This window comes from Populus trichocarpa, chromosome 9 (assembly GCF_000002775.5).
Source record: "Populus trichocarpa isolate Nisqually-1 chromosome 9, P.trichocarpa_v4.1, whole genome shotgun sequence".
Classification (NCBI taxonomy): domain Eukaryota; kingdom Viridiplantae; phylum Streptophyta; class Magnoliopsida; order Malpighiales; family Salicaceae; genus Populus; species Populus trichocarpa.
This window is the reverse complement of record NC_037293.2, coordinates 9,438,286-9,464,431: the sequence shown is the minus strand read 5'-3', so window position 1 is coordinate 9,464,431 and position 26,146 is coordinate 9,438,286. Positions and strand designations below refer to the sequence as shown.

Below are 26,146 nucleotides of genomic sequence, written 5' to 3'. Positions count from 1 at the left end.
AAATAATTTAAAACAAAAAATAAAAAAACTTAATTCTTTTTGAAAATATTTTTAAAATAAAAAACACGCAGATTATTAAATAGTAAAAGAAGAAACGAGTGAGTTGGGAAGATATAGATACCATTTGGGAACTCAGCACAAAAGAAAATTTCAAAAAACAATTTTGATTTAAATTTATTTTTTAATATTTTTAAATTATTTTAATATATTAATATTAAAAATAATTTTTAAAAATAAACGTTATTACACTTTTAATTCTGCAAACATCCATAAAAGTACTTGGAAATTGAATGGCCTCTTGTTTCGTTAAATTGCATTAATCACAACTGTCTGCATCCAACCTACCAGCTACGAACTCGCTTATTGTCTGTGTTTTCTTCAATGGAAGCCACCGATAATCATGGGTGGATGAAGTGATCAACACCTACCTTTCCAACTCTTATCAAATCCGACCATCTCCCTCTATTTTCCTATCTAATTGCAACCATCTCTTTGTTTTTCATCTCACCTCGTGCCTTTTAAGCTGTGAAGTCTGTTTTAGATCATATTTGTTTTTTATTTTTAGCCTAGGTCAATTTAACTACCATTTAAACAACTTCACAAATTATTTTATAATAGATTTTATATTGTTCAAAAATTATGAAAAGATTTTCTTTATAGTTTAGCCTTGTAAAATCTATCTGGGTTTAATTGCAATCTAAAAACAAATCTCTCGGATTTGACAACAATCGAATGGTGTTGTTCGGCTCATTATACAACCGAGGCAGGGAGTAAAGGGTAGCCGAAAAGGTAGGTAGATAATTTTACTTGCAATTCGGCAGTTTTTATAGGTTGATATTAAAAATAAATTTTAATATATTTTTAAATAGAATTACATTAAAAAATAATTATTATCAATATTATCTCAAGTTCTCCTAAAAAAAGAAGAAGGAAATTCACGTAACTCTGCAATGAAAGAGACTTTTGTTGTGCCAATTCTATCAAAGACTAGTCGAGGATTATCATTGTGTTTTTAACATTTAATTCGACATTCATGATTAAAATAAATAAATAAATAAAGCTTGACCTGGCCGAGATGATTGATGGAATATAATTCCAATTTAAAGCAGTCCTTTTTGCGAAGAATTGAAAGGCGTGATTAGACCATCAAGCATGTTACATGTAGATTAACAATTACAGCACCGATTAAACTTATTATCCTATCGATCAAGCTTTTAGCAGCCCTGAACCTTAGCCTTCTAGGAGTCAATCAAGGAGGCCATCAAGATCACAGGAGTATTAATCAGCTTGATAAATCAGGTTAATTTCATGGGGTTGGAGGGAGGGGGCCAGCCCATCACTACCATAATAAACAAGGTTGCAAGTAACTTACAAAGAACAGTTCAAAGAGAAATCATAATAAAAACAGCAATAAAATTTGGTCAGATGATTGCCCCTGCTAGTAATGCAAGAATTTATTGCAGCAGCTCAACAAACCCACCACCTCTTCTCACCTCTCTCTCCTTTTCTCTTTCTCTTTCCCACACATTTGTTAAATTCAACAAGAAATCTTATCACAAACATCACTATAACTATATCCCATCTCCTGCTGCCCCCCTCTTTTTTCTTCTGTCATAACCAGCTGGCTTGATTAGTTCTTGAAACCCTTGCCGTTCTTTCGTTTCGGTCACACAACGTCAATGGAATTCATCGTAAAAGTTGAAGAATCAAGACCTGCAAGTGATGGAAAACCATCAGCAGGGCCTGTTTACAGGTCCATTTATGCCAAAGATGGCCTCATGGATTTGCCTGCAGGACTAGAGTCTCCTTGGCAGTTCTTTAGGTATAAATCATCACCCTTTTGTTTCTCATTTATGTTAAAGAGATGTTCAATTATGGTATTGCTAGCTGTCTGTTAAGCATACAGATTGACATTGCCAGATTCTCTTCTTCTATGGTTCTTGAAAATGAATATGCTTTGGAAAACTGAAGAAAGAGAGGCGTTTTTCATGCATTTTGGTTTCGGTTATGCATTCCCAGACTCAGATCGAATGTTTTTTTTAACGTCTCTTAGGCACACGATGATAACTTGAAGTGAGCTTTTTCATGTAACGAATTGGTTTTTTTTTTTTATTATTCACATATGCCCCTTTGCTTGTTGAGAATTGTGCTGTTATAATTCCAGGTCCATGGTAAAAGGGACAAAATTTGAAGGAAAAAAAAAAAAAGCTTAAAAATCATGCATGAACCCTCTAACTAAGGGCGATTTGATCATATCAAATCATGTAATTTTAAATTGTCAGCTAAGGGCGATTGTTTTGTGACAAAATTGAGTGGAGGATATCAAATCGCCTTTAATTGCAAGAAAAAGGGTCAATTTTTTTGGACCTAAATAAATAGAGGGTTTGATAGATCTAACTTTGAAAAGTAGGGGGGGCATTTGATCAATTATAAAATAATAAAAATGATTGGCCCATGCAGGTTTCGAACCTGCGACCTTCGCGTTATTAGCACGACGCTCTAACCAACTGAGCTAATAGGCCATTTGATATCGTGTTTACTTCTTATAAAATTGGACTACAAATAACTCTGTCCTGTGAAGAACATATTCAATCATTTTGAATTTGATGAATTTTTTTGTTGATGGTGTGAAGTGATTCTGCTCTCAAGAACCCTGAAAACAAAATGCTAGGTAGGCGGCAAGTCATTGATTCCAAGGTACTATTTCATTGATCACATGTAATTCGATCACTAGAAGATATCATAGAGACATGAATGAATTTCCCATAGAAGAAACTGAAAAGTCCTTGACACAAACTAGCAGGTGGGTCCTTATGTGTGGCTGACATACAAAGAGGTTTATGATTCTGCCATGAGGATGGGTTCCGCAATGAGGAGGCGCGGTGTCAATCCTGTAAGTTCAAAACTTAGACTATTCGCTTCATAATTTGGTGATAGTAACTGTTTTTTTCCCCTAATGATTAATGTAAGTAATGAACTTGGAAACGTTGGATTTTCATTACTAGGGAGACCGTTGCGGTATATATGGTTCCAACTGCCCAGAATGGATCACTGCTATGGAGGTAAATTCTACGTGTCATACCAGACACAATTCACCCTTTTTCTTTGAGCTTAGCGGACATTTAACAGTTCTGGTCATTTTTGAAGTTTTTCACAAGGAAACTGGATCATAACTTGTTAAATTTCATGTATTTGTGTCTGGTCCTTCTCAGGCTTGCGACAGCCAGGCCATAACATATGTACCACTCTATGACACTCTTGGTATTGCTTCCTTTTATTCTTCAATTAGTCTCAGTTCACTTCTAGAATGACCTGTTGAATTCTCACTGCGTAACTTGGTTTAACAATCACAGGGCCTAATGCTGTGGAGTTCATCATCAATCATGCTGAAGTTTCAATAGCCTTTGTCCAAGAGAACAAGCTCTCTTCTGTACGTTATCATTCTATCTGAATTGGGAATTGATGTTCTTATATCTCAGAGTGGAATCTTGATCTTTTCAGAACTTTAATAAATGATATATAATGTGTTGTTTGTTTAACACAATTGCTGCTCTTTTTGCAGATTCTATCTTGCCTTCCAAAGTGCTCTTCAAATTTAAAAAGTAGGTCCAAAGACTAATAAAAGGTCCTCTTTTTTGAAAGTTTTGAGAGGATACTCTAGAGTAACAATTGACTGTGATTCTCTTTGTTCAGCTATTGTCAGCTTTGGAAAAATTTCTGACATGCAAAAGAAGGAAGCTGATGAACTAGGGGTATCTTGCTTTTCATGGGAAGAATTTCCTCAGTTGGTATGGTGGTGACCTTGACTTCTCCTCTTTCATAATTGATCATTTAACTCTTTACGTTTAATTGATCCTTGATGTCATAGTAGTCATTCAAGTTGGATTTATAAGAGTTCTGCCATGCTGCCCATCTTTTGACAGGGGAGTTTGGATTGTGAATTACCTCCAAAACATAAGACTGATGTCTGCACAATAATGTACACTAGTGGAACAACAGGAGAACCAAAAGGTGTCATCCTAACCAACGGGGCTCTTGTGGCAGAAGTATTGTCTGTGGACCAGCTACTTTTTCTGACAGACAGAGTGGTGAACAACTAAACACATATTATGTTTTCAATTCGTTTCTGATTAACCCCCTCAAGTTACAAAGTTGATATTTCCTAGATTTTTTGTCTTAGGAAACAGGGTAGTTGCCCTCTACGGGCCAAATACATTGATTTTGCGTGTTGATAGTTTAGCAATGATCTAATATTGAGTTTTCTGTGTTATAGGCTGCAGAAGAAGATTCATACTTCTCTTTCCTACCCTTGGCCCATGTATATGATCAAGTAATTGAGACCTATTGCATCTACAAAGGTGCCTCAATAGGATTTTGGCAAGGGGTAAGATGAAGAATCAATTTTTCTTGCAATGACTCCTTGCCTTCTGTTTTTATTTATTTTCCCATTATCTTTAAACATATCACCTTTGAATTGTATGTACTGAGGTTGGTCTTGCATTCTGCTCATAGGATGTAAGATACTTGATGGAGGACATCCAAGAACTGAAGCCAAGTATATTTTGTGGGGTTCCTAGAGTTTATGACCGCATATATACTGGTATTGTATACAATTATAACTGGATACGTATATATTGTTTTAGATATGTAGATTGTATGTCTTTGCTATTCCATGTATTTAACTCTAATATTTCTTCTTGAAGGAACACTTGCTAAGGTTTCAGCTGGAGGTGGATTAAAGAAGAAGTTATTTGATTTTGCCTATAACTAGTAAGTTTGTAATGTTTATCACTTGGATGTTATCGTCTGTGTAATTACTGTAAGACTAATTAAGAAGCTGTTGGCAGCAAGTTGGGTTATCTAGAGAAGGGATTTCCACAAGAGAAAGCAGCACCCCTCCTGGACAGGCTTGTCTTCGATAAGGTTGGCCAGTGTACCCTTTAGTCCTGTCTTAAACTTCGATTCTGCAATCTAAAATGTGCGATTTTGGCAGACAAAGCAAGCACTAGGGGGGAGAGTACGTATCTTGTTATCTGGTGCTGCTCCTTTGCCTAAGCATGTAGAGGAGTTTTTGAGGGTCACATCCTGTTCTACTTTATCACAGGGATATGGTACGATAGAATAATTTTTCTGCTCAAGTTTGTTGTGATTTTGGAAGATATGCATTGATTCATATTCTTGCAATCTTAAATAATCTTGGCATTAAACTTAGCACAAGTTTCAAATTGAAAATCAAATTTTTGCTAACATAAATCTCTTCATCTAATATCTCTTCCCTTGATTTCTTGTGATGAATTTAAAATCTGATTCTAGTCTCCAGGAAAGGCCTATATTCTGCAGTGCTGCATCCAATGCATTGAAGTAATTTACATTTTTCTCTCGACTACTCTCCGTCTACTTACTTTTGAATGGTTCTGGGTGATAGGTCTCACTGAAAGTTGTGGGGGCTGTTTCACATCCATAGGCAATGTGTATCCCATGGTGGGAACTGTTGGAGTGCCCATGACAACCATTGAATCAAGACTCGAGTCTGTGCCAGAGATGGGATATGATGCATTATCCAGTGTTCCAAGGGGAGAGATTTGCCTGAGGGGAAGTACATTGTTCTCTGGTTACCACAAGCGAGAAGATCTAACTAATGAAGTCCTCGTTGATGGATGGTTTCATACAGGTAAAAATAAGTGATGCCTTTTTTTTCCTTGATCTTTAATTTGAAGATGATAAGAAAGCTGCTTTCAATGGACATGTGTGGCTTATCTTGGAATCGTACTCAACTACCTGGGACCATTTTTTTTCTTTACCGTGAATAGGCATGATCTTCAAACTATTGCAGGTGACATTGGAGAATGGCAACCCAATGGAGCAATGAAGATTATTGACAGGAAAAAGAACATATTTAAGCTATCTCAAGGTGAATACGTTGCTGTAGAGAACCTTGAAAATGTCTACCTGCGATGCCCTCATATAACATCGGTATGTAGAACAAATAGGATGGAAACCATATTCATAGAATATTACAAATAATCAGGCTGCTAATGATCTATATACTAGCACTACAGATACCACAAGTTTCTGCATTCTTCTAATCTATCAGTTGCTCACTTTTTCTGGTGCACAGATTTGGGTCTATGGAAACAGTTTCGAATCATTTCTTGTTGCTGTAGTTGTCCCTGACAGACAGGCACTTGAGGATTGGGCTGCAAACCATAACGAGACTGATGATTTTAAATCGTTATGCAAAAATCTGAAGGCAAGGAAATATATACTCGATGAGCTCAATAGCATTGGTAAAACAAACAACGTATGTTCATACCTGGCTCTATCACGTCTTTCTAATTGCATTTAATTATGTTTCCTCAACTGACACAAAGGATATTGGCACAGCTTAGAGGATTTGAAATGTTAAAAGCTGTTCATTTGGAACCACATCCATTTGATATGGAGAGGGACCTGATAACTCCAACATTCAAGCTCAAGAGGCCACAATTACTCAAATGTTACAAGGTTTGCCTTGTTCTGTCTTTTGCCAAATTAGTACAAAATTAGCCTGTTAATTGAATTATTAAACAGATTTTACTTGTCAAACATTCAGGTATTCTAACATCATCTGTGATTTGATGTTCCAATATCATTGTGTGTAGGACTGCATTGATCAACTGTACAGTGACGCAAAGGGCTTGAAGGCATGAGAGCAGTTCAGAAAGTTAGAAGGCAGAGTCAGCTATGCAGAGCTGTCTCTGGAATTTCAATATATAGATTCCTTCAGTTCCCTTGTTAATCTTTTGCTTGAGAACCTTAAGAAGAGGAAAAATTTATGAAAGGTTTTCAGTACCTGTACGTTTATGATAATTTATTGTCAATGTTCGTATATAAATAAGATTGCTTGAAGATTTCCAAGTAGAAAATTTATTAGGCTATTCCAAATTTCAATCATGTGATTGGACATTAATATTTTTTTTCATTTTCATTCTCTTGGGGTCATTAAGTTTTTCAAGGGAAAATACCGATTAGAAAACACCAAAAAAATATAATCAACTCAGCTCATCGTGCACGTGCTTGAACTTCGAAGATTGCAGATTTTAACTAAAAGAAAATGTTCATTTAGCAGCCTGAGCTCCTATGAAAATGAAAGCCTCACAGCATCAGTAACATTAAAATTTGTTGCCAAGCATCAATGCTTTCCATTCACCCCCTGATCAGCTCAGTGCTTTCCATTCATAGGAAAGGTCTTGGTACCCCAGTTCTGTAATGAAGGTTTGCAAGCTGTAGGTGAATGTGGCTGCTTTCTCATTAAACCATTTCCAGAGGCTATTTAAAAGAAAACAAATTGATGATTAACGATTTCAATACCATGGTCCTACTCTGGATCCATGGTGCGTTAACAACAGCTCCAATTATTGGGAACACGACATGTAACTTGTTTTTATTGCAGGTGAGAGCAAACGGTTTGATTTTGTACCGCAATGCCAATAGATAACTGAATGATACAGTCTCGATAACACATCAATCACAACGAATTTGAATGTCAACAAATTGATGATACAACTAAAAAACACTTAAAAAGCCTGCTAATAAGGCTACAATGCACATCTGCTGAGGTGTGCTTAAAGCAAATCAATCAGCAATGCCCAGGCAGGATAAACAAACAGAAGTATTATGCCAACAGTGTTGGATATGCCATGTGCTTTTGTGAAGGAGTTTCTAAACCCACCCGATGCCCGGATGTGTTCTTGCAGCAAATAACATGCAATGGCTAGACATATGGCCACACCAATCCAGTTATTCCTTATCGTGCTTGCAAACAAACTAGGAGCCACCACTATTAGAAGAATCAAAGCACCAGGCATTTCAAGCCAATCTGCAATAACAGACATAGTTAATTATCATGCATAGATTGCCAAGAAAATTGATATACATTTACTCAATGGACATGAGAGCAGCTTTTTTTCTGAGAATATAAAATGGTAATGGTAATGGCTAGGAAAATCAATGTTTATATGGAAAATCTCGAGTCACAATGAAGTAAGCAGTTCCTTACCTGGGAAACGTTTTGGGAAGAAAAGACGCAATATAACAGCAACGAAAGCGATCCATTTTCCAACATCTCCTCTGCACAAAGAAACAGCTCAATAATGAAAAAAATGTGGTGGGGAATCCATAGAAAGCTACTCGAAGAACGTAAACTAACCTGAGCAGGCTGAACAATATTGAAGGAAGAGTAAAGAAAATGTAAGGGATTAATAGACCAGTAAGAATGTTGGTTTTCCAGTTCGTTCGATCCAAGATCAGTAGATAACTGCAAGGAGCACAGTAAGGATGGCATATCAGGCTAAAACATAGTAGAAGACATCGAAGTGATCCAAGTTATATTAATCCAGCACCAAAGCAACAGAAAAGAAGTGGACTGGAGAAACAGAATATAAGATGGTTAATTTGCAGCGAGGAAAAGAAGAAAAACTAATCATGTGCATAGCATTCATTGCTGAATTAATCATGTTCTTCAAAAATTTTGATAGAGCAATTACAATTTACAAGAAATCTCATATATACCAGCCATTATATTTGTGAAATACAAATTTGTAAGGGTAGGAGATCAAGAAGTTAATCTTTGCAAGTCCCAATTCTCAAGAAATTCTTTAGACACAAGCACAATTATACCACCTGTACTGAATTAAGAAGCATAGCTCAATTATGCAATCGCTACATACTAAAGCTTAAGATAATGGTTTCACACGGTTATTCAAAAATATCAACAATAATTCATCAGCATAAGCAACCAAATTCAAGGCTAACATGTTCACTTTTCAAACAACCAAATTCTTAATTTGCCACTGATTCGGTAGATTAATGCTGCTACACTGACAGGCAGACATCTCTTAAATTAACATCATCATAATAAAATAACAAACAGATAGTCCCTATATGTGCTGAGTACATTAAAAAACAAAAGAGATCAAACTTCAAAGTACGCTTACATAGCAGCAAAAGCAGCGATCCATTCAAGAAAAGTGGTACCAAACCCTAACCCACCAAGCTTGACAGCATGATTAGCTAGCTTCTTAGCAGCATTAGTCAAGTCTTGAAAATCAGAAGCAAGCAAGCTACTCTCCATTCCCTGATCCCTCCTCATCGCCAAGTAACTTTTCTTTCCCATCTTTTGCTCTCTAGCTTTTCTCACTCTGTTGACCATATAACCCACACCTACACCGTTATAATTCAAGAATCAGAACAGCTCTTTTGAAGACTAGACAGACAAGCGAAGTGTACCAAGTGAAAACTGGCACATCAGTACTGCGAGTTTAGATAGATAAAGACAGCTGTCTGTTCTTGCATGCTTCGGTGCCAAGTGGATATCCAATAATGTTGTGGTTGTTGAACTACTTAATTGTTGCCGATTGCCCTTCTTACATTACGTGTCCTCTCTCATCTCTAATTATTTTAGAGGAAACACACTTTGTTATTTATCACAAGAGGTGTATACTGTATAATTTAGAACACCGAGACATTTCAGAACTATAAAATATGATTTAGTCCAAAGGTTTTGTTTTTTGTTTTGGCTTTAATATCCCTATCCGAATATGATTAATATATATGCAGAAGATAGTAGAAAGTACAAGTCTTTACTTTGATTATTGCTTTTGTCACCTCAGGGGAGAGAGAGAGAGAGAGAGAGATATGATATCTTGATCATGACAACAATGGATTATATATATTAGGATCTGAACAGAAATGAATCATTGAATCACCGAAGATATTGTTCAAATTAGGTTTTGCCACGTCCAATACTGTTCCACACATTCAAATCAAATCAAATCTTGCGGCCTTACTCCATGACAAATAGCATCATTTATTTATCAATGCCCATTCGTTTAGAATTTTCCCTTGTTTGGTCATAACATAGCTTCAGAAAAATTAACCACACGCATGGAAAAAGCCCGCTGTCTTGGCGTTACAATCGAAAACTATCTAGCCTATGGCCTATAGCGACCGAAACTTTATGACCCCAGTTTATTTATTTATTATTTCTTTATGACCGAAAGCTATCTGGTACACAACCTCAGCCAAGCCTTCTTGTGTTTCCGGATCAAATGGGAAAGCAGAAACCGAGCCCCAAGAATAAAACACTGAACAAGAGTAGAAAACAGAAATGGAGTAAATGCTTGCCATCTACGTAGTTAAATGCTGACACCAAAAATTAATAGCTGACCAGAACTTATCAATGCAGTCCTCATCAGAATGCTTCTTCCATGGATGGTCCTGATGTTTTCATACAATACGAAAAGAAACTGGCATGTTGCGATATTGAATTGAATAAGTTGCCCTAACACTAAATTATATTGTTAGGTTGAAGAGCAATTAAATTCTTATCCTGGTATTACATCACCATCGACTTGATGGGCATTTAGAAAATATATTACCAAGTACTCATCATGCTCAATGACATGAAAAGACTAGCCTGATTGTCTTGTAAAATAAAATATTGTATGAAATGATTGGAAGATTTTGTTTGTCTCGCGAGTTTATTCATCTCCCTAACAAATCTCAAAGATGATCTTTGTTCAAATCAAGGAGCCAACATGTCAAGTTTCTTGTAATTATTTTAACAAAAATATTAATGCCATAATCAACGAGACAACATGTCAAGATTTCAACCTACATAACGGCGTTTTTTCCACACATAACTGGTGTAACGGTCGTTAACGCTATATAACTGCGTCATGGCCGTTACCCGTGTGAAATGCCGTAACCTCCACTCTTAGTAACGGCCGTTTTAAAAGACGATGCTGGGACTGTCCTCTGAAATTGGGACCAAAACCGTACTCAAAATTAAGTTTCCATCTTTTATCTTCTTTGGACCTTGAATCAACTCTGGGCCACGTATCCCAAAACGTTTTTCTTAATAAACCCTGTAATGGGCCCCCACCACTGTTGCTCAATAAATTATCTAAACTGCAAAAAGGCCAACCTTGTTAGGCGGGAATCAAAGGATACTCGGCCAAAAAGTGCCCAGTCTTGCTTGCCGACTGTTGCCTGTTAATTTAGGTTAACTGTGTTTTTCTTTATACTTCTGTTCCTGTTAAGACCCTAGTTGCTATTAATTGCTCAAGAATTCCAGTCTTGTTTGTGTGATTTTAAAAAAAAATATTTTTTATTTTTTTTATCGTGTTAAGGTAAAAGATAAATTTAAAAAATAAAATAAAAAAATATTTATTTTAATGTATTTTTAAATAAAAAAATATTAAAAAATAATCGTTATCGCACTACCGAGCAGTATCTTGGTAGATTTGATAAAATAACTATCTTATACCGAGAGAAAAAACCCTGCAAGAGATCGGATATTTTCCCTGATATATCAAGACCGGAAATGGAAATGGAAGTTTTAGCCAGCTACGGGTTCGTGATTTGGTTTAATATGATACATGTGTGTTTTGTAATTAAGAATATAGTTGAGTTAGGTGTCTGTTTAATAATTTTGGCAAATAACCTTGAAAAAAAAAGGGAGGAGGTAGCAATCATGCAAGTTCAACAATCTTATCGAAATACATATTCTGTACACATATATATACCTTAACTATCAATAATATCCAAGCAATTAAATGTGTGATTTGTTTTTATATTTTAAAAATATTTTTATTTTTTTATTTTAAATTAATATTCTTTTAGTATTTTTAAATTATTTTAATATGTGAATATTTTTTAAAAAATTAATATTATTTTAATATAATTCTGAATTAAAAACGCTTAAAAATCAACTTTAAACGCACTTCCAAGTAGGCTCAAAAACCAGTAAAACAACTTTATTTTAAATAGGCTCAAAAACCAGTAAAGCAACTTTATTCGCGTGATAATTGACTTGAAAAGCTAGCATAGGTAAACATTATTATCAGTAGGATGAATAAATATGTTTTTTTCAAGTGTTTTTTTATTTGAATATATATTAAAATAATATATATATATATATATATATATATATATATATATATATATTAAATCATCACATCACACTAATACAAAAAGATAAAAAAAAATGATTTAAAATAAAAAAATAAAATTTATTGAAATTCTGATACAAACACAGCATGAAACTACGAAGGAGATGATTTTGGTATGGTCTTGTTCAAGTGCTCCTGGCCTTGATCAAAGAAGTGAAAGTCACTGTTGACCCCAAAGCCAATGAACTAGCTGTTTTAACAGTAAATGTGTCATAACGCAGGAAAAACTCCACCAGCAAAACCCTGGATAGGAGTAACACTAGATCTTTCCCTGGACACTGCTTGTTCTCTGCTGTTGGATCCTCAGTCTCACGCCCATTTGACCAATAAACATACCTCAATAGCTTCTCTCCATCCCCGACAAACCTATGCCCTACAAACTCCTCAGGATCATCAAAAATCCTAGGATCCTTTGTAGCAAATGGTTGGTATCCAAAGATCATTTCACCTTTCTTGATCTCAAAGGCTGCATCATGACTATGCACCACGATGTTATCCCTGGCCTTACCGTATTGGAATGGAACTGGAGGCTCAATCCTCAAAGCTTCAAAAACAACTGACTTGGTCAAAATCATCTTATCCAATGCTTGGAAAGTTACCCCGCCTTCCTCCTTAACAACAGTCCTGATTTCATTGGCAAGTTGGCCGTGTAACTTCTCTCCTGCTGTGCCGACCCACTTGATCAGTGTAGGAAACCAAGCTTTCATGCCCCCAAAAGCATTAAAACCAGCAAGAAACACTAGGTTATGGCAAGCTTCATCTCTTTTGATCCCAAGACTCTCAGCTTTGTCTAAGACCGAACTCGAAGACGCATAAAACGCATCGTAAAGCTTGTTATAATCAGACTTTACAAAGATAAATGGCAACGGAAATGTACGCAAGAAAATATCTTCAAGATATTTAAAATACTTTGGTAATCCTAGGGTCGCAAGCGGTGCAAGTTGCAAGGCCAACCATTTATTAACGATGGCAGGTCCTTCCGATCCAACCTTTGTATCGGACGAATCTTTATCTCCAAATAGACGAAACACAAAGTCGAAAGACATGGCCTCACTAGGCTTGTTGAAATTTGCTTTCTTTTGAGAAACTATTTCATCCTCAATGTTAATGAAAAGCTTCGACAAGCTAGCTCTAAAGAGAGGGATAAAGTCATTGTGCTTGGATGCTAGAGTTGACATAAAAAAGGATTTGAGAGAGGTGTGTTGAGGCTCAGAAGGGTCAAGATAGGCGCAGGCACGGTATCCCCCAGTGAAGGATACCGAGGGAAAGAAAGTACCATCAAGAACGTTATATTTTTCGACCTTAGAAGTGTCAAAGAGGACTGGAAACGAGACTGCATCAAGAACAGCAATGACTTTGGGATTTTTGGCAATGAAAGGGCCAGGAGGCATGTTTGTTTTGAAGATTGTGGATTCGTATTTCTGGACACGCGTACTAAAGAACTCATCTCTGCCTTGGTTATAGAAATAGTCTAGACGATCTCTGATTGCACCAAAGAAAGGGAGACCATAGTCACCAGGGATTGATTTTAATGAGAATTCTGATGTTTCTTCAGAAGAAGGAAGGATATTCATTTTCAGCTCTTGGAGTTGTAAATAATGGCATCACTCCATATCTATTTATATCTGTAAATTTACTGCTCTCTCGGTTTTACTTTTTTCACACTCACACTTTAATCTTCACAGTTCATTGACTAGTAATTAATTAGTACTATATTATTATCTACAGTTTTAAAATTTGCATAGATAGTGAGATTTGAATCAGTCATTAAAGCTTTAAAATCATATAAAAAATCAATTCAATCTAGAAATTTAATAAATTAAATGAAATCTCAAAATATAATTTAATTTTATTATTTATTTTTCCAATCTGTGTTTCATATCGGAGACAGCATAAGCCTTAAGGTTGTGAATTACTAAACTGTATCTTGCAATTTCTTTATTGGAGACAGGAATCCAATCTGTGTTCAGTTAACTGTACCTTTTCAGTTCAGATATGATAAACCCTGTCTACCACCTGCTTCAAGTGGATGGAGTTTAAATTCCAGTCCTCGTTTCCCACACTGAATTTATTATAGGAAAAACAAGTAAAAGGAAATGAAGTAATGAGTTTGGTATTGATATAGTTTTTATGGTTGTGATTTAAAAAAAATTGTTTTATAAAATGTATTTTTAATTAGAATGGTTTGATATTTATATATGTTTGATTAAAATTGTGGTTGAAATTAAGGTTGAACAAAAAATAGTTTAATGTGTTTGGTTAAGAATGCTTTTTAAATTAAGGTTATAAAACAAGTAAAAAATATATATATTAATATTAATGGTTTTAAATTTAAATATTGTAGATTTAATTACTACTATTATATCATGAAATAAATAATACTTTATATAAAATATTTTTTATTGTTTCATTAAACTATCTACAATTCTATTACGTATAAAATTCATCCGACAAGAACTACAGTTTCCATGATTTTTTGAGCGTGCAAATAAAATTAGGTAAAATATTATCAGAAATAAAATTGAGATTGCAGTACGATTAAATTTAATTCACCCTAAACTAGTTTGTTTAAAAACAAAAAAAAATTATTGTTCATGTTCACATAAACAATGCGAGTGAAATCAATTCATTGTACTGGTTTTTTGAAAAAAAAACTATTCACTTTAGTGAACAGTACAACAGTTAAGCATGGCTCCACTGTTTAGTGATTCCTCTCCCCGAGAAGAAGCAAAATTGTGTTTCTACGAGACCTGCAGCATAACTATATTTCTGGTGGGTCCTACCAATATAAACCCGTGTGTTTTTTTTTAAGCAAACAATAATATCTATAGCTGCAGTTAAACCTCATCCACAGCTACACTTATAAACGGCCAAGCAAAAAACAGTTAAGGGTGGTGATGGAAACTATTTACTGAGCATTGGCAATTCTCACAGTTAAAAGAGATGGAATGCATCAAAATCTACTTCATCTCATTTCTTCTCAGCATGATCGGGAGATTATGACATTCTCACACATATATCTGTGCATGCGTGTATGGTGATAAAAGTTCGGGTTTCATCAAAACTGGAGAGATATACATCACCAGTATGGTTGCGGGTGCTTTTCAAATAACTTTTCGTGCCAAAATGCATGCCAATGATATTTTTTCATTTTTTAAAAATCATTTTTGATATCAGCACATCAAAACGATCCAAAACATATAAACCATATTAAATTTTAGTAAAAAAAAAAAAATCAAAATTTTTAAGAACACCGCTGCAGCCGCGTTCCCAAACATAACCGAAAAGACAAGTTGATTAATTACTGTAGCTTTCCACTCGTCCAAATTTTCCTCCCTTTCTAACTGCTTTGTATCCCATCAATTTTATTTCTAACTCTATAACGTTATTTGGAATTGTGGCTCTTGTTTTTAAAGTTTTTTTAATTTTAAAATATATTAAAATAATATTTTTTTATTTTTAAAAAAATATTTTTAATATTAGAATGACAAAACGAGATAAAACTATTAAAAATATATTAATTTAAAAATAAAAAATAAAAAAAATTAAATTCTTTTAAAATTACTTTCCAACTGCTAAACAGTAAATGACCATCTCTACAGATTACAGGCTTTGCAGCAAGAAAACTGACATGTGGAACCATCCAGCCTGGCCTGGGGACAGGTTCTGAACTTCTGATAGACAGATATGACGTTGATGGACTGACAAGATGTTAGAAACTATTCTCCGTGCTTCACGTGCATGGTTATATATATACTACCTTTCATGAAATTGCATTTTAAACCCTCATGATTTACATTATTGTATATTCTATCAACTATTTAGAAGATTTCTGAATATGCCACTGTTAAAAACGAACGAACAGATTTTACTCTTTCCCTCGGGCAAAACATATGAAAACAAAATCATCATCATATATAATTAATGCTTAACATTCAATCTAAATACTCAGGAGGTCCTGGCGGAGCGGTTAGGCTCGCTCTTGTCGCTTACGAGGTCTGGGGTTCGACCCCTCTCTTCATCTGCAGCCGATCTCTTGGGAAGCCCTTGACCATCCAGGGACGGGGATTAGTCTGGACGAAGCCTGAGATACCCTGGTTCACACCAAAAAAAAAAAAATATTCAATCTAAATGAATATGATAAACATGCATCTGCCAAGTCAAAGTAACCAACCTTGTGACATCAAACCATTAATTTCCACTTAATATATTGACCAATGGTCAGGATTTGTTAGCACGTGCCAATCTACACCTGCTCTACAAATCTCCAATTAAAACAAAATCTTCAACTACTAATAATTGCTTTTATAAAAGGATTTTTTTAGTTGAAAAATATTATGATAAATTTTCTTGTACTTTTTTATTTTTGATATTGATGTATTAAATTATTTAAAAAATATATTTATTTTATTTTATTTTATACGGAGGTGTTTGAGAATATAGTTGTGGTTGTTTTTCTTGTGCTTTTCGTTTGGAAATTAATGAAAATAATATTTTTTTATTATTATTTTTAATATTAATACATCAAAATAATTTAAAATACTACAAAAATATTAATTTTAAAAAATAAAAATATTTTTAAAACAAAAAAAATAACATGACAATTCTAGTACAAAATTACTTGCAATTAATCACATGTCAATTAATCTAGGCTAGGAAAACAGAACGCCTTTTTCTTTTTTTTAGATTAACGTGGATGTTTGGGTCAGTTTGTGCGCACTTCAACTAATCTCACGGGCCCTGAAGTTAACGACCATATAAGCTTCCAGTAGCCATCATATACAACCTCTTCTTTTTAGAATAACAAGTTGATGCATCCAAGTTAGGTAAACTGTAAGATTGATAAGCTGGCTACAATTGATTACAGCCGAAGAAAGTAATTTCAAAATGTAACATGATGTAAAATGCTCATGCTCATTGATGGTTACAATCGATTTTGAAATAATTTTTTTTTATTTTTTAAAAATTATTTTTAAAATTAAAATATTAATATGAAAAATAAAATTTAAAATGAAAAATAATTAAGAATTAATTAAAAAAACATTTTTGAAATACAAAAATAAAAAATGGTTGTATAGCTGTCCTAAATGTGCATGTTCTTTGTCAAAATAATTCAATTATTCGACATTACTAATTTGTATCTTGTTTAGATTTAAATTCACATGTTTTCCATTCAATCCTGTTTTTATTTGAAAAATCAATAGAGTAGAGAGAAAAGATGGAGGCACATTTTTAATAACTTACTTTTCTTTGAATGAAAAAAGTATTCTCGCAAGTCGGCACCTACACCTTAGAAAAAAAAAATCTTATGCTGTATCAAAAAATTATCTAAATTTAAGTTATTAAATGAAATTTTAATATATTATTTATATTATTTTTTAATATATTTTTTCGAGTGAAAATCATTTGAGTTTGAAACTTGTATGTTCATACTACCTTGTGATTAATTTTTATCAAATAAATAAGAATGATAAAATTTAAATTTATGACCGTTTGATCATCAAGACTCTAATATCATATCAAAAAATTAATTTAATTCAATAACTTAAACTATTAGATAAAACCCTAAAATATAATTTATATTATTCTCTAAAATCCTACAATCTCCTTTTAACTTTGAAAATGGTACATTTTACACTTTTTAATAAATAAATTCATCTCGACACAACATCAACAACAAATAGCTTGCATTTCATATGCAATAATATTTTTTATATATAAAAAGTAGGCTTGAACTTCGGATCTCCTGGAAAGAAGGAGGAGATTATATATTATATTTAGATGGAAATCAATTTGCAATAACAAATCTTCCCATCCTTATTTTTTTATTATGTTAATTGCTAAAAATATATATTTAATAAATCAATTTAGTTTGCTAATTGAGAATATAATATTTGATTTTGTACTGTTTATCATATACATCAAACTTCCAATAATTCAAGAATATTCCAATTGAAGCATCTATTCACCTTTGTTTTTGGAAAAATATAAGTTTAATTTCATTAATGTAAATAAAAACGTACCACTCATGTATAAATAAAAATAATATCAACTGATGATATATAAGGAAGGATATCATTATTTTTGTTTTGATTTAAATGCAAGGTTACACAGTAGATATCCATGCCATGCCTTTCTGCAGAGCGAACAATTTCTGGAAACACCCCGTCTGCCATTCCTTTCTTCATTTATTTAAAATTGGTTTAAGAGTGATTAATTGTACTTAAATCTGGTCGATATAAATAATTAAGGGGTTAGTTATATATATATATATATATATATTGGATAATCTGGCTAACGTATCTTTTTTCCCCTTTCAGAACATATTTTATATTTGCCAATTTGAGTAATATCTAACCAGATCTTCTCAAATCTCAAGTTGGAGACCATTCACATGCATCCATCCAACTTGAGGATTAAAAAAAAAAGATCTTTCTTTCACAGCCTTTAATTAATAAGATTAGAAACCAAGAAAATAAGGAGAAACAAACCCACTTGTTGCATACGCTGATACATAGATAGCATCTTGAGATTTCATTAACCTACAGACCTTGTTCGGTCTTCCCCCCGACACCTACCTTTGCTTCCCTTGGGATATGGAGGATTCAAATCTGACGTGTCAAGTTTTGCAACAAAGAAAAAAAACACACACGCGAATCATGCAAATTGATCACGTGAGAAATGAGATATCGGTTTCTTTCCTCAGTTTCTCAATGGCAATTACTTCATCTATACGGCTTGATATTGCAGAAGTTCCAGTCAAATAAGCCACCGAAGCGAAAGGACGTTTGAATCCAAACTCAAAACTCGAGAATCACACTTTTCAAACAGTAAAATATATAAATGTTGCAATAAAGGATATTCAAATAAAATAATATCATCGTTGTCCTTCATATTTATGTAATATTTGGTATTGTATTAGTTTTTATAATAATAATTTAAAAAAATTATTTTTAATTGAGGTTGGTTTGGTATTTATATATATTTTGGTTAAAACTGTGATTGAAATTAAGGTTGAATAAAAAAATAATTTAATGTTTTTGATTAAAAAATATTTTTCGAATTGATATATATATATATATATATATATATATATATATATATATATATATATATATTTTGATGGTTAAATTTAAATATTATAGATTTAACTATTGCTATTACATCATGAAATAAATAATACTTATATCAAATATTTTTTATTGTTCCATTAAACTATCTACAATTTCATTACTTACGAAATCCATCCAACAATGATTAAATAAAAATAAAAATTGAATTTTTTTTAATTAAGCCGGACTCGGTTCAATGCATTTAACTTTAAACTGGACCTGGTCCGGTCGGAACAGTGAAGTTCACTCTTCATTGTGTCCGCAGGTTTGCAAAAAGCACCTGAGAGCTGCTTTCCGCAAACCTGTATTTTAACAAAATTTAAATAAATACCACATAAATAGTAAATTGTGGTTTTTCATTACCAAACATTTAGCGTCTGTGATTTATTTTAAAAACTGTGGCAGCCATGTAAACAAACGTAAACTTAATCCAAATGCATGGCCGCAAGCAAGCATGTATAAAATGAAGGAGGTAGATTATATATACTCGATCAAACCATTTCACATACATCCTCATCAGGATTCTTTTATCAAAATAAGATGATAATCCGCTCGTTTTCTGTTCAAATAATCTACATTAGAGGTACAACGAGCTTCACTAACCAGCTTTTACCACGGAGATACCAGACTCAAACCCTAAAAAAGATAAGAAGGCTGTCTTCATTGTGTAAAAGCTGCAACACCGTTGGCCTTCCTGTTAAACTAGGAAAGAACTGGTGGTACCAGCAACCAGGAAATTCACTTTCTACTTCTTGTAGTTCCCAGTTAAACACCTGTACATTAACAAGCATTCCACTCTGCTGCAATTCACGAGGGCCAGTGGGGCTTGAACATTCCATCACTTCGAAAGTCGAAGCGAACCAACTAAATCAGACTCGACTGTAAATGCCACAACTCTGTTAATCAAATATCGGACCGATCATTGGTTAAAATTATCAAAACTTTGCTTTGAAACAAATGAATTTTGATATCCGAAATTTTCATCTGAATAAGAACCTACATGAACGAAATCCCTAAGATATTCCACCCTTTTTTAACGAAGTTGACATTTGCACACAAGGGAAGAATGTAGAGTTCAAAGTACTCCAACCCCCCCCGCTCTATATTTCCCTCCATTTTTCCTGTTAAGAGTTTTTTTATCTATCCCTCTTTTGGAACATATTAACCAGATTTTCACGGACTTTACACAACAGAACTAAAACAAACTAAGATTTCCTAAAACCCAGAGCTGGATCATTGAAGATGTCACTTCATGTTGCATGGTTAATCTCAAGCCTGAAACACTGACAAATCTGGGGGTGGTCCACAAAAAGTCCTCCAAGAAAATGGGATGGGCCATTTACCAACTTCCCCTGAAAGAAAACATTACACCAATCAGTATGAATGCTTGACCTCCAAAACAATTTGCCGCCTAAACCAATCAGGGCTGTGATAAAATATGGCCCAATTGATATGATCGATTACCGGAAAAAAATGTCAAGATAAAATAATGTTCAATCGTGAAAATTCAAAGCATTTCAACATGTTTTTCCTGGAAGAAAACTATAAAATACATCACATCTGAAGCAAACTATTTTAAAATGTTACTAATAGATAGGTGTGAATACTAAGAATTCACCTTGGGGATTTTCAGGACTTAGCCCCAAAAGTTAGCCTGTCGCCTTGGCCAAACTAAAAGCTTCAGGTGTGTTGTCCCCTTCAGAGCAGTGACACAGTAAGCATTTATCTTTTATGCCTTATGCCTGGTTCAGGAACCCAAAAGCTTTTACAAGTCAAATTTATTTTTTGACCCATGTATATTGAACATTGTAGTTAAGAACTTGAATATTACTCAAAGCAGAAAGTACTCAAAACTTTGTAGTTAGAGCATGCCACAGAGTGTGTGGGAAGGGCGTTGGCACATAGAGACATGTTCATAATGCTTCTTGAAAGTTATTACTACCTTGAAACAAGAAATAAGGGCATCAAAAGGCAAACTTGATCCTCGTCTTCTGCTTCATCTTCAAATGGTAGGTTATCTTCCTACATGGAATTTCCTTCAGCTAAAGTGCAAATCCTAGTCCTCTGAGCAGGATTATATTCCAGCCATTTTTTCCACCCAAGCCATTCCCAAGAATCATCTGTTCCATCAGTATTGGTGCAAGATACGTCATATATCTGCAAGCCACTGAAGGTAGCTAAATGGTTAAGCAATGGCAGACAGCCTATCCGGCTTACAGCTTAAGTGTAAGAAATTTTGAATATTTTCTCCGCTTAAAATTACATCAGCAAGTTCCCATTAATGTTTTCATCCTAAAACAGTTTTTATCCGTTTTTAAAAATGGCAAGTTTGAGAAGGTTTTGGTAACAGGGCAAACTTGAAAATGACAAGACTTAAGGGTCTCTGATCAAGGAAAAAAGAGATTTAACGGTTATTTGAGCAGGTATCCACTAATGTTTAAATGCTTTGAGCACAGGGTTAATGTTAACGATGCAGACCAAATACAGAGCTTCAAAGCTTATAATATCAGCTAAGCACCAAGACAAGAAAACATGATTAGAGATATGAATACCTTGATGCATCAATCTTTTGCAATCTCATAAACTCTAAGCTAGAAAGCACCACTACATGCTTCATTCCAGTAGCAAGAGCAAAATCACCAAGGTTCTTCTTAGCAAATTCACCAATAACCCCCCTGTTTATAGAATTTTGACCCCGTCAATGCTTCCGAAAAGAAAATGGATAGCATTAAATTAAATATGGGTATCAAGTTAACATATGAATTGACACACTTCCACTCAACCAGAAAACATATAATCCCACTTCCAAACTCATTCGCATCCAAAAATAATAAAAAGAAAGAAAAAACAACAATTCCACTACCTTAACAACAGGAGATCGTTGTTGCACAAGCGCCACCCCATTATTCCTCGTATCATAAGCTGCATATACAATAAGGCAAAAAAAAAAAAAGCACTCCCTCAATGCTTCCAACAACATCAACTCACACAAAAACAAACATCAAACCAACCATAAAAAGAAAACTCCCAAAAAGCAATTAAATTAACAACCTTCAAGAGGAAAAGCAAGCTCGCCGCAAGGAGTGGGACCATCAGCATCATTACCAACACAAGACAAAATATAAGGATCATCCAAATACCCAATTCTTCCCGCTCTTGTTAATGATACTAACAAATCAACTGCTAATTGCCCTACATTCCATATTTATAATGCAGGCTAAGAACCCGCAAAAAAATATCAAAACAAAACACAAAATTAAGCATGTAATCATAACATTAACAAAAAAAACCTTTAAAGATTTAAACTTTATGAGAAAGTTCGAAGCTTTAACATATAAGAATCACAGTTGAAGCTTCCAAGTTAAGGTAATTTTGGTTTCTTTTTACTGCAAACAACGTTTCAAGTTCTTGATGGTTCTCGCGACTTGAAGCAAGAGATTTTTGGGCTACAGTTTAAACATTGACCCACGCGTTTTTTTAGAGCCTCGTAGCCAGGATTGGGCCCTCTTAGTTATGGGCCGAACACAACGTTTCGGGCTCCTCTCTTTCTGAGATAATAGTTGGATACGTCAAGTATTCTACAGTTTCTGCTGGCATTTTCCCGCCTTTCTGACTTTGTCGACAGTGTTTGATTCCTATCAAGGATTTCATGCTCTCCCTATCCCTGCCTGTTGCAATTTTCTCTTCTTCCTGAAATTTGATGTGGTTAATTGCCTGATGTAGAGAAAAAAACATGTTTTCTTTATGAATCGAATGTTTTTTGCTGTTCTTATTTTGGTTCTTTAGTTTTGTGCTTCTTGTGTTCTTACTGCATAGTTGTTAAACCCATCAACTTAGCAAATTAATTAAAGGAAGTTAAGAGCACTACCTCGATTCCAGTTTTTAATTAAACTATAAAAGATATTGACTCAATAAATCCAAGTTAATCCACTTGAATTTTTAGTAATTTAATCAAATTTAGCCAGGCCTACATCAAGGGGAAAAAAAACAAAATGATGATATTTTAATAAAAACGGTTGATTTAGGTTTACTCGATAACCTTAATTCAAGTCCTTTTCCAGTTTAGTACTCGAACCAGCCATGCTCACTGGTACATGAGATATTGTTGATTCATGAATTTTTTTTTCCTGTCTTCTAGATCCCTACAAACTGGTTCGTGTCCTCCACTGATGATAAGTGAGCTCTTTTTGGATTTCTCACATTTTTTACGGAGGTAATTTATTGTGAAGCTGTTCCCACGGTGGTGGAGATGTATCAACAAAAGGTGATTCCATGGCTAATCATGGACGAATTCGAGATATACTGTGTATATGTATAATCACAGTAGCATTGATAATTCTTGATTTCTCCTTATTACCTGAATTACCCTGTTCTTTAGAGTTTTTAAATATGTATTATCCAAATTGATCCGGATAATAGAGGTAATTCGTTTTTTTTTTTTTTTTTCAATAGCACTCACTTTTATAAATTAATTAGTCGACTAAATTCAATAACATTAATTTACATTAAACTCGATCCGTACAGGTCACAAGCTCTGCAACTCGTATGCATGTATGAAGACATCCCAAGCAGTGATAACAGGGGCCATCACCCGCAAGATCTCATCACAAACCAACACTGTTCTTGAATGTTCAGTATTTCTTGATGATTAGGCACAACAGTTAAAGGCAGAAACAACAGTGGTTTCTCCTTGTGATCATCACATGTCCAAGTTCGTTTTTCATTGAACAATAAGCTAGTGTTGTTCATATTAGATCCTGAGATTTAATGCAATTTGTGTAGTTAGCTGACACGTGAACAGATGAACTCCAAAATAATGCTAGCATTAATGTCAAATCCATGATTAACATTAGTCATCAAACAATCCAAAAAACGTTGAACAAGTTTATCCAAAGCTTATAATAATGATAAACAATGCATGATCTGAAACAAGGCACTGGAAATTAAGCAATCTAAAATATCTCCTTTCCCATCATATTAATGTAGCTATGAGCCAGCTTGTCTGCCTTCAGATGTTGGTTACTCCGTCATGGACTCAGGGTCCAGGTGTTGCTACAATATGTGCCGTGTGTAAAAGCACTAACAATGACCAGTAGTCCATGATTGTTAGCAAGGAGAGACCACTTGTCTGATCCACGTATCAATCGTGTTAGTCTAGAAGCACTAGATTCTTGACCATGGTCCATGCTAGCTGCTGTTTGTGCTCCAAAAGAAAGCCATCTGTACAGCACTAGGACGGTCTACCATTTTACAGTTTCCTGTAAATTCTGGAGTTGCTTGCTTTGAATTTGCGATATTTTTCAAGGTCTTTCTTGCTACTTTGATCAATAATTGAATTGTGGAAGCTCTATATTGGGCCCTCATATACCAAACCACAATTTTTTTCAGATAAGCTAGAAAAGTGGGGTTAAGCATGAGCAGCAATATTGCATCAACCTGAAATGATGGCTCTCACAGTTGGTGCATAAAGGTGCAGTGGGACTTGTCTTCACTTTCACTACTGATGATCTGTAGAAGATGGTGGGACAGAACTTCGTGTTGTTATTTGTCTCTTTCATGAATGCCCATGATTGCAATACTAATGTCCATTAATGCTAAGACAAAGAAACAAATCTCTTTTATTTCAAGTTCTGTCTCTTTCAATTGTTAAATTTATCTTTCATTACATTTTGTTTCTGCAAAATAAGCAGAAGGCATTTTTACAAATCAAAACAACAAGAAGGAACAACATGGAAAAGAAAATAGGACAAAAAGATGCACTCATTCTTTAACTTCAACTTGAAAAATAATTATGGTGGTCTGACAACAGCCCCAAGAGTGGAGGAGAGAAGCGTTTTATACTAACTCTTGCTGTTTGCAAATATGTTAGAAAGATTCTAGGGTGGAAACATGAGCTCAACGTGAAGCAGTAGAATTAAGACGCCATGATTTTACGATCATTTGTAGTGCAAGCTGTTGCTGACCCCGTGCGTACTTTGCAGCATCAAGGTCCTCTAACATAAGTCCACACAATCATTTAAAGATGATTCAAAGAAAGCATGTATTTTCTTGTTTTGTGCAAGAATCATTTAGGATTCTACATTAAACATCTCTTCAAAATACATATATCAGGATTGTGAATATAAATACCTACAAAATGTTTTGTCAGTAAATCTAAAGATTCTACCATTTGTTTTGGGTTGAGAATATTCGGTAAAAAAAAAACAGTTTACCCTCTTATGATTATTAAAATATATACTGAAAGTAAAATTTTTGTAATAAGCTGAAGTCAGAAGTCATTTAATTTGGCCGGTTACCAAGCAGATGCTCTCCTTATTTAAAACCTTTATCTGTTCTTGACTTGATCCTGTTTCCTGTTGCTCATGCCAACGTTTTCTCTTTATATATATATATATATATATATACACACACACACACACTTTTTAATTAAGTCTACGTAAGCTTCAGTATACTCTTTAACATTTGTTGCTCTACAAGGAGAACACTTGTCTTAATTTAATCTGCTCTCTGATAATTACCAATTCTTTAACCTCGTTGCTTATGCTATCATCTTATAAGCAGGATCATTGATAATGCCAAGGAAATCTTTGGCTTGATACTTTGCTTCTATTCAGCCTGCAAACGTGTTTAACAATAACAAGACCGGTTCCAAGGTAAGACTCCCAGATAATATAAATAATTTATCAATGAATTTATAACTGTCATCACCTTGTTTTATTTATTTTTTTTTTCTATAAATTATTTCCCTTTATTACCGATTCTTGTTGCTTATGTAATCTTCTTATTATAAACGTAGGATTAATTATATCGTGACTGGGAACCTGTGTTCATCAGTAAGGGAACTGTTTGCTGATGAACAGACAAATCCAGAAAGAAGCACAAAGAGTCCCAATAAAGAGTCACCATAATTATATATAGTACTAAGATCTTGAAGACTGATTAAAAATCTTCTTGCTTGTTAGAGTGAATAAAAGATAATTACAAATAAAGAATATTAGATAGAAATCATGCCCGGTGGAGTGGCAATGTGAGTGTTTCATG

At 34.1% G+C, this 26,146-nt stretch overlaps 4 protein-coding genes and 1 non-coding gene across 9 annotated transcripts; 1 reads left to right on the top strand and 4 right to left on the bottom strand.

The window, feature by feature from the left end:
- The first annotated feature begins 1,427 nt into the window (after positions 1 to 1,427).
- LOC7457504 (probable CoA ligase CCL6) lies at positions 1,428 to 6,905 on the top strand. 2 transcript variants are annotated; one of them, XM_002313039.4, is made up of 19 exons: positions 1,428 to 1,822; positions 2,634 to 2,697; positions 2,804 to 2,893; positions 3,006 to 3,062; positions 3,213 to 3,261; positions 3,354 to 3,430; positions 3,563 to 3,602; positions 3,694 to 3,788; positions 3,924 to 4,088; positions 4,274 to 4,384; positions 4,513 to 4,600; positions 4,704 to 4,770; positions 4,848 to 4,923; positions 4,994 to 5,111; positions 5,426 to 5,671; positions 5,834 to 5,973; positions 6,119 to 6,301; positions 6,385 to 6,504; positions 6,642 to 6,905. In XM_002313039.4, the coding sequence occupies exons 1-19, from the start codon at positions 1,680 to 1,682 to the stop codon at positions 6,687 to 6,689; spliced, it is 1,977 nt and encodes a 658-aa protein (XP_002313075.1). In that variant the 5' UTR covers positions 1,428 to 1,679; the 3' UTR covers positions 6,690 to 6,905. The 2 variants fall into 2 exon arrangements, with proteins under 2 accessions (XP_002313075.1, XP_024463881.1); XM_024608113.2 differs by having other exon boundaries at positions 2,801 to 2,893.
- Positions 2,449 to 2,522, bottom strand: TRNAI-AAU (transfer RNA isoleucine (anticodon AAU)). The gene has a single exon. It is a non-coding gene; the product is annotated as a tRNA-Ile (tRNA).
- Positions 6,906 to 7,394: 489 nt separating the features above from the next.
- LOC7456406 (cold-regulated 413 plasma membrane protein 1) lies at positions 7,395 to 9,452 on the bottom strand. The gene is made up of 4 exons (XM_002313788.4): positions 8,976 to 9,452; positions 8,189 to 8,296; positions 8,039 to 8,109; positions 7,395 to 7,858 (listed from the first exon to the last, which is right to left on the bottom strand). Exons 1-4 carry the CDS (start codon positions 9,188 to 9,190, stop codon positions 7,605 to 7,607), a joined length of 648 nt encoding a protein of 215 aa, XP_002313824.2. The 5' UTR covers positions 9,191 to 9,452; the 3' UTR covers positions 7,395 to 7,604.
- Positions 9,453 to 12,032: 2,580 nt separating this feature from the next.
- On the bottom strand, positions 12,033 to 13,571 carry LOC7457505 (allene oxide synthase 3). Its single transcript, XM_002313789.4, has one exon. It carries the CDS (start codon positions 13,565 to 13,567, stop codon positions 12,119 to 12,121), a length of 1,449 nt encoding a protein of 482 aa, XP_002313825.4. The 5' UTR covers positions 13,568 to 13,571; the 3' UTR covers positions 12,033 to 12,118.
- Positions 13,572 to 20,004: 6,433 nt separating this feature from the next.
- On the bottom strand, positions 20,005 to 22,543 carry LOC112328657 (uncharacterized). 4 transcript variants are annotated; one of them, XR_002983747.2, is made up of 6 exons: positions 22,157 to 22,543; positions 21,969 to 22,027; positions 21,658 to 21,780; positions 21,048 to 21,272; positions 20,724 to 20,847; positions 20,005 to 20,457 (listed from the first exon to the last, which is right to left on the bottom strand). XR_002983747.2 is itself a non-coding variant. In XM_052455723.1 (5 exons), the coding sequence occupies exons 1-4, from the start codon at positions 22,235 to 22,237 to the stop codon at positions 21,128 to 21,130; spliced, it is 408 nt and encodes a 135-aa protein (XP_052311683.1). In that variant the 5' UTR covers positions 22,238 to 22,543; the 3' UTR covers positions 20,005 to 20,457; positions 20,724 to 21,127. The 4 variants fall into 4 exon arrangements, 3 of the variants coding, with proteins under 3 accessions (XP_052311683.1, XP_052311685.1, XP_052311684.1); XM_052455723.1 differs by having other exon boundaries at positions 20,724 to 21,272; XM_052455724.1 differs by lacking the exon at positions 20,005 to 20,457 and having other exon boundaries at positions 20,476 to 20,847.
- Positions 22,544 to 26,146: the final 3,603 nt, after the last annotated feature.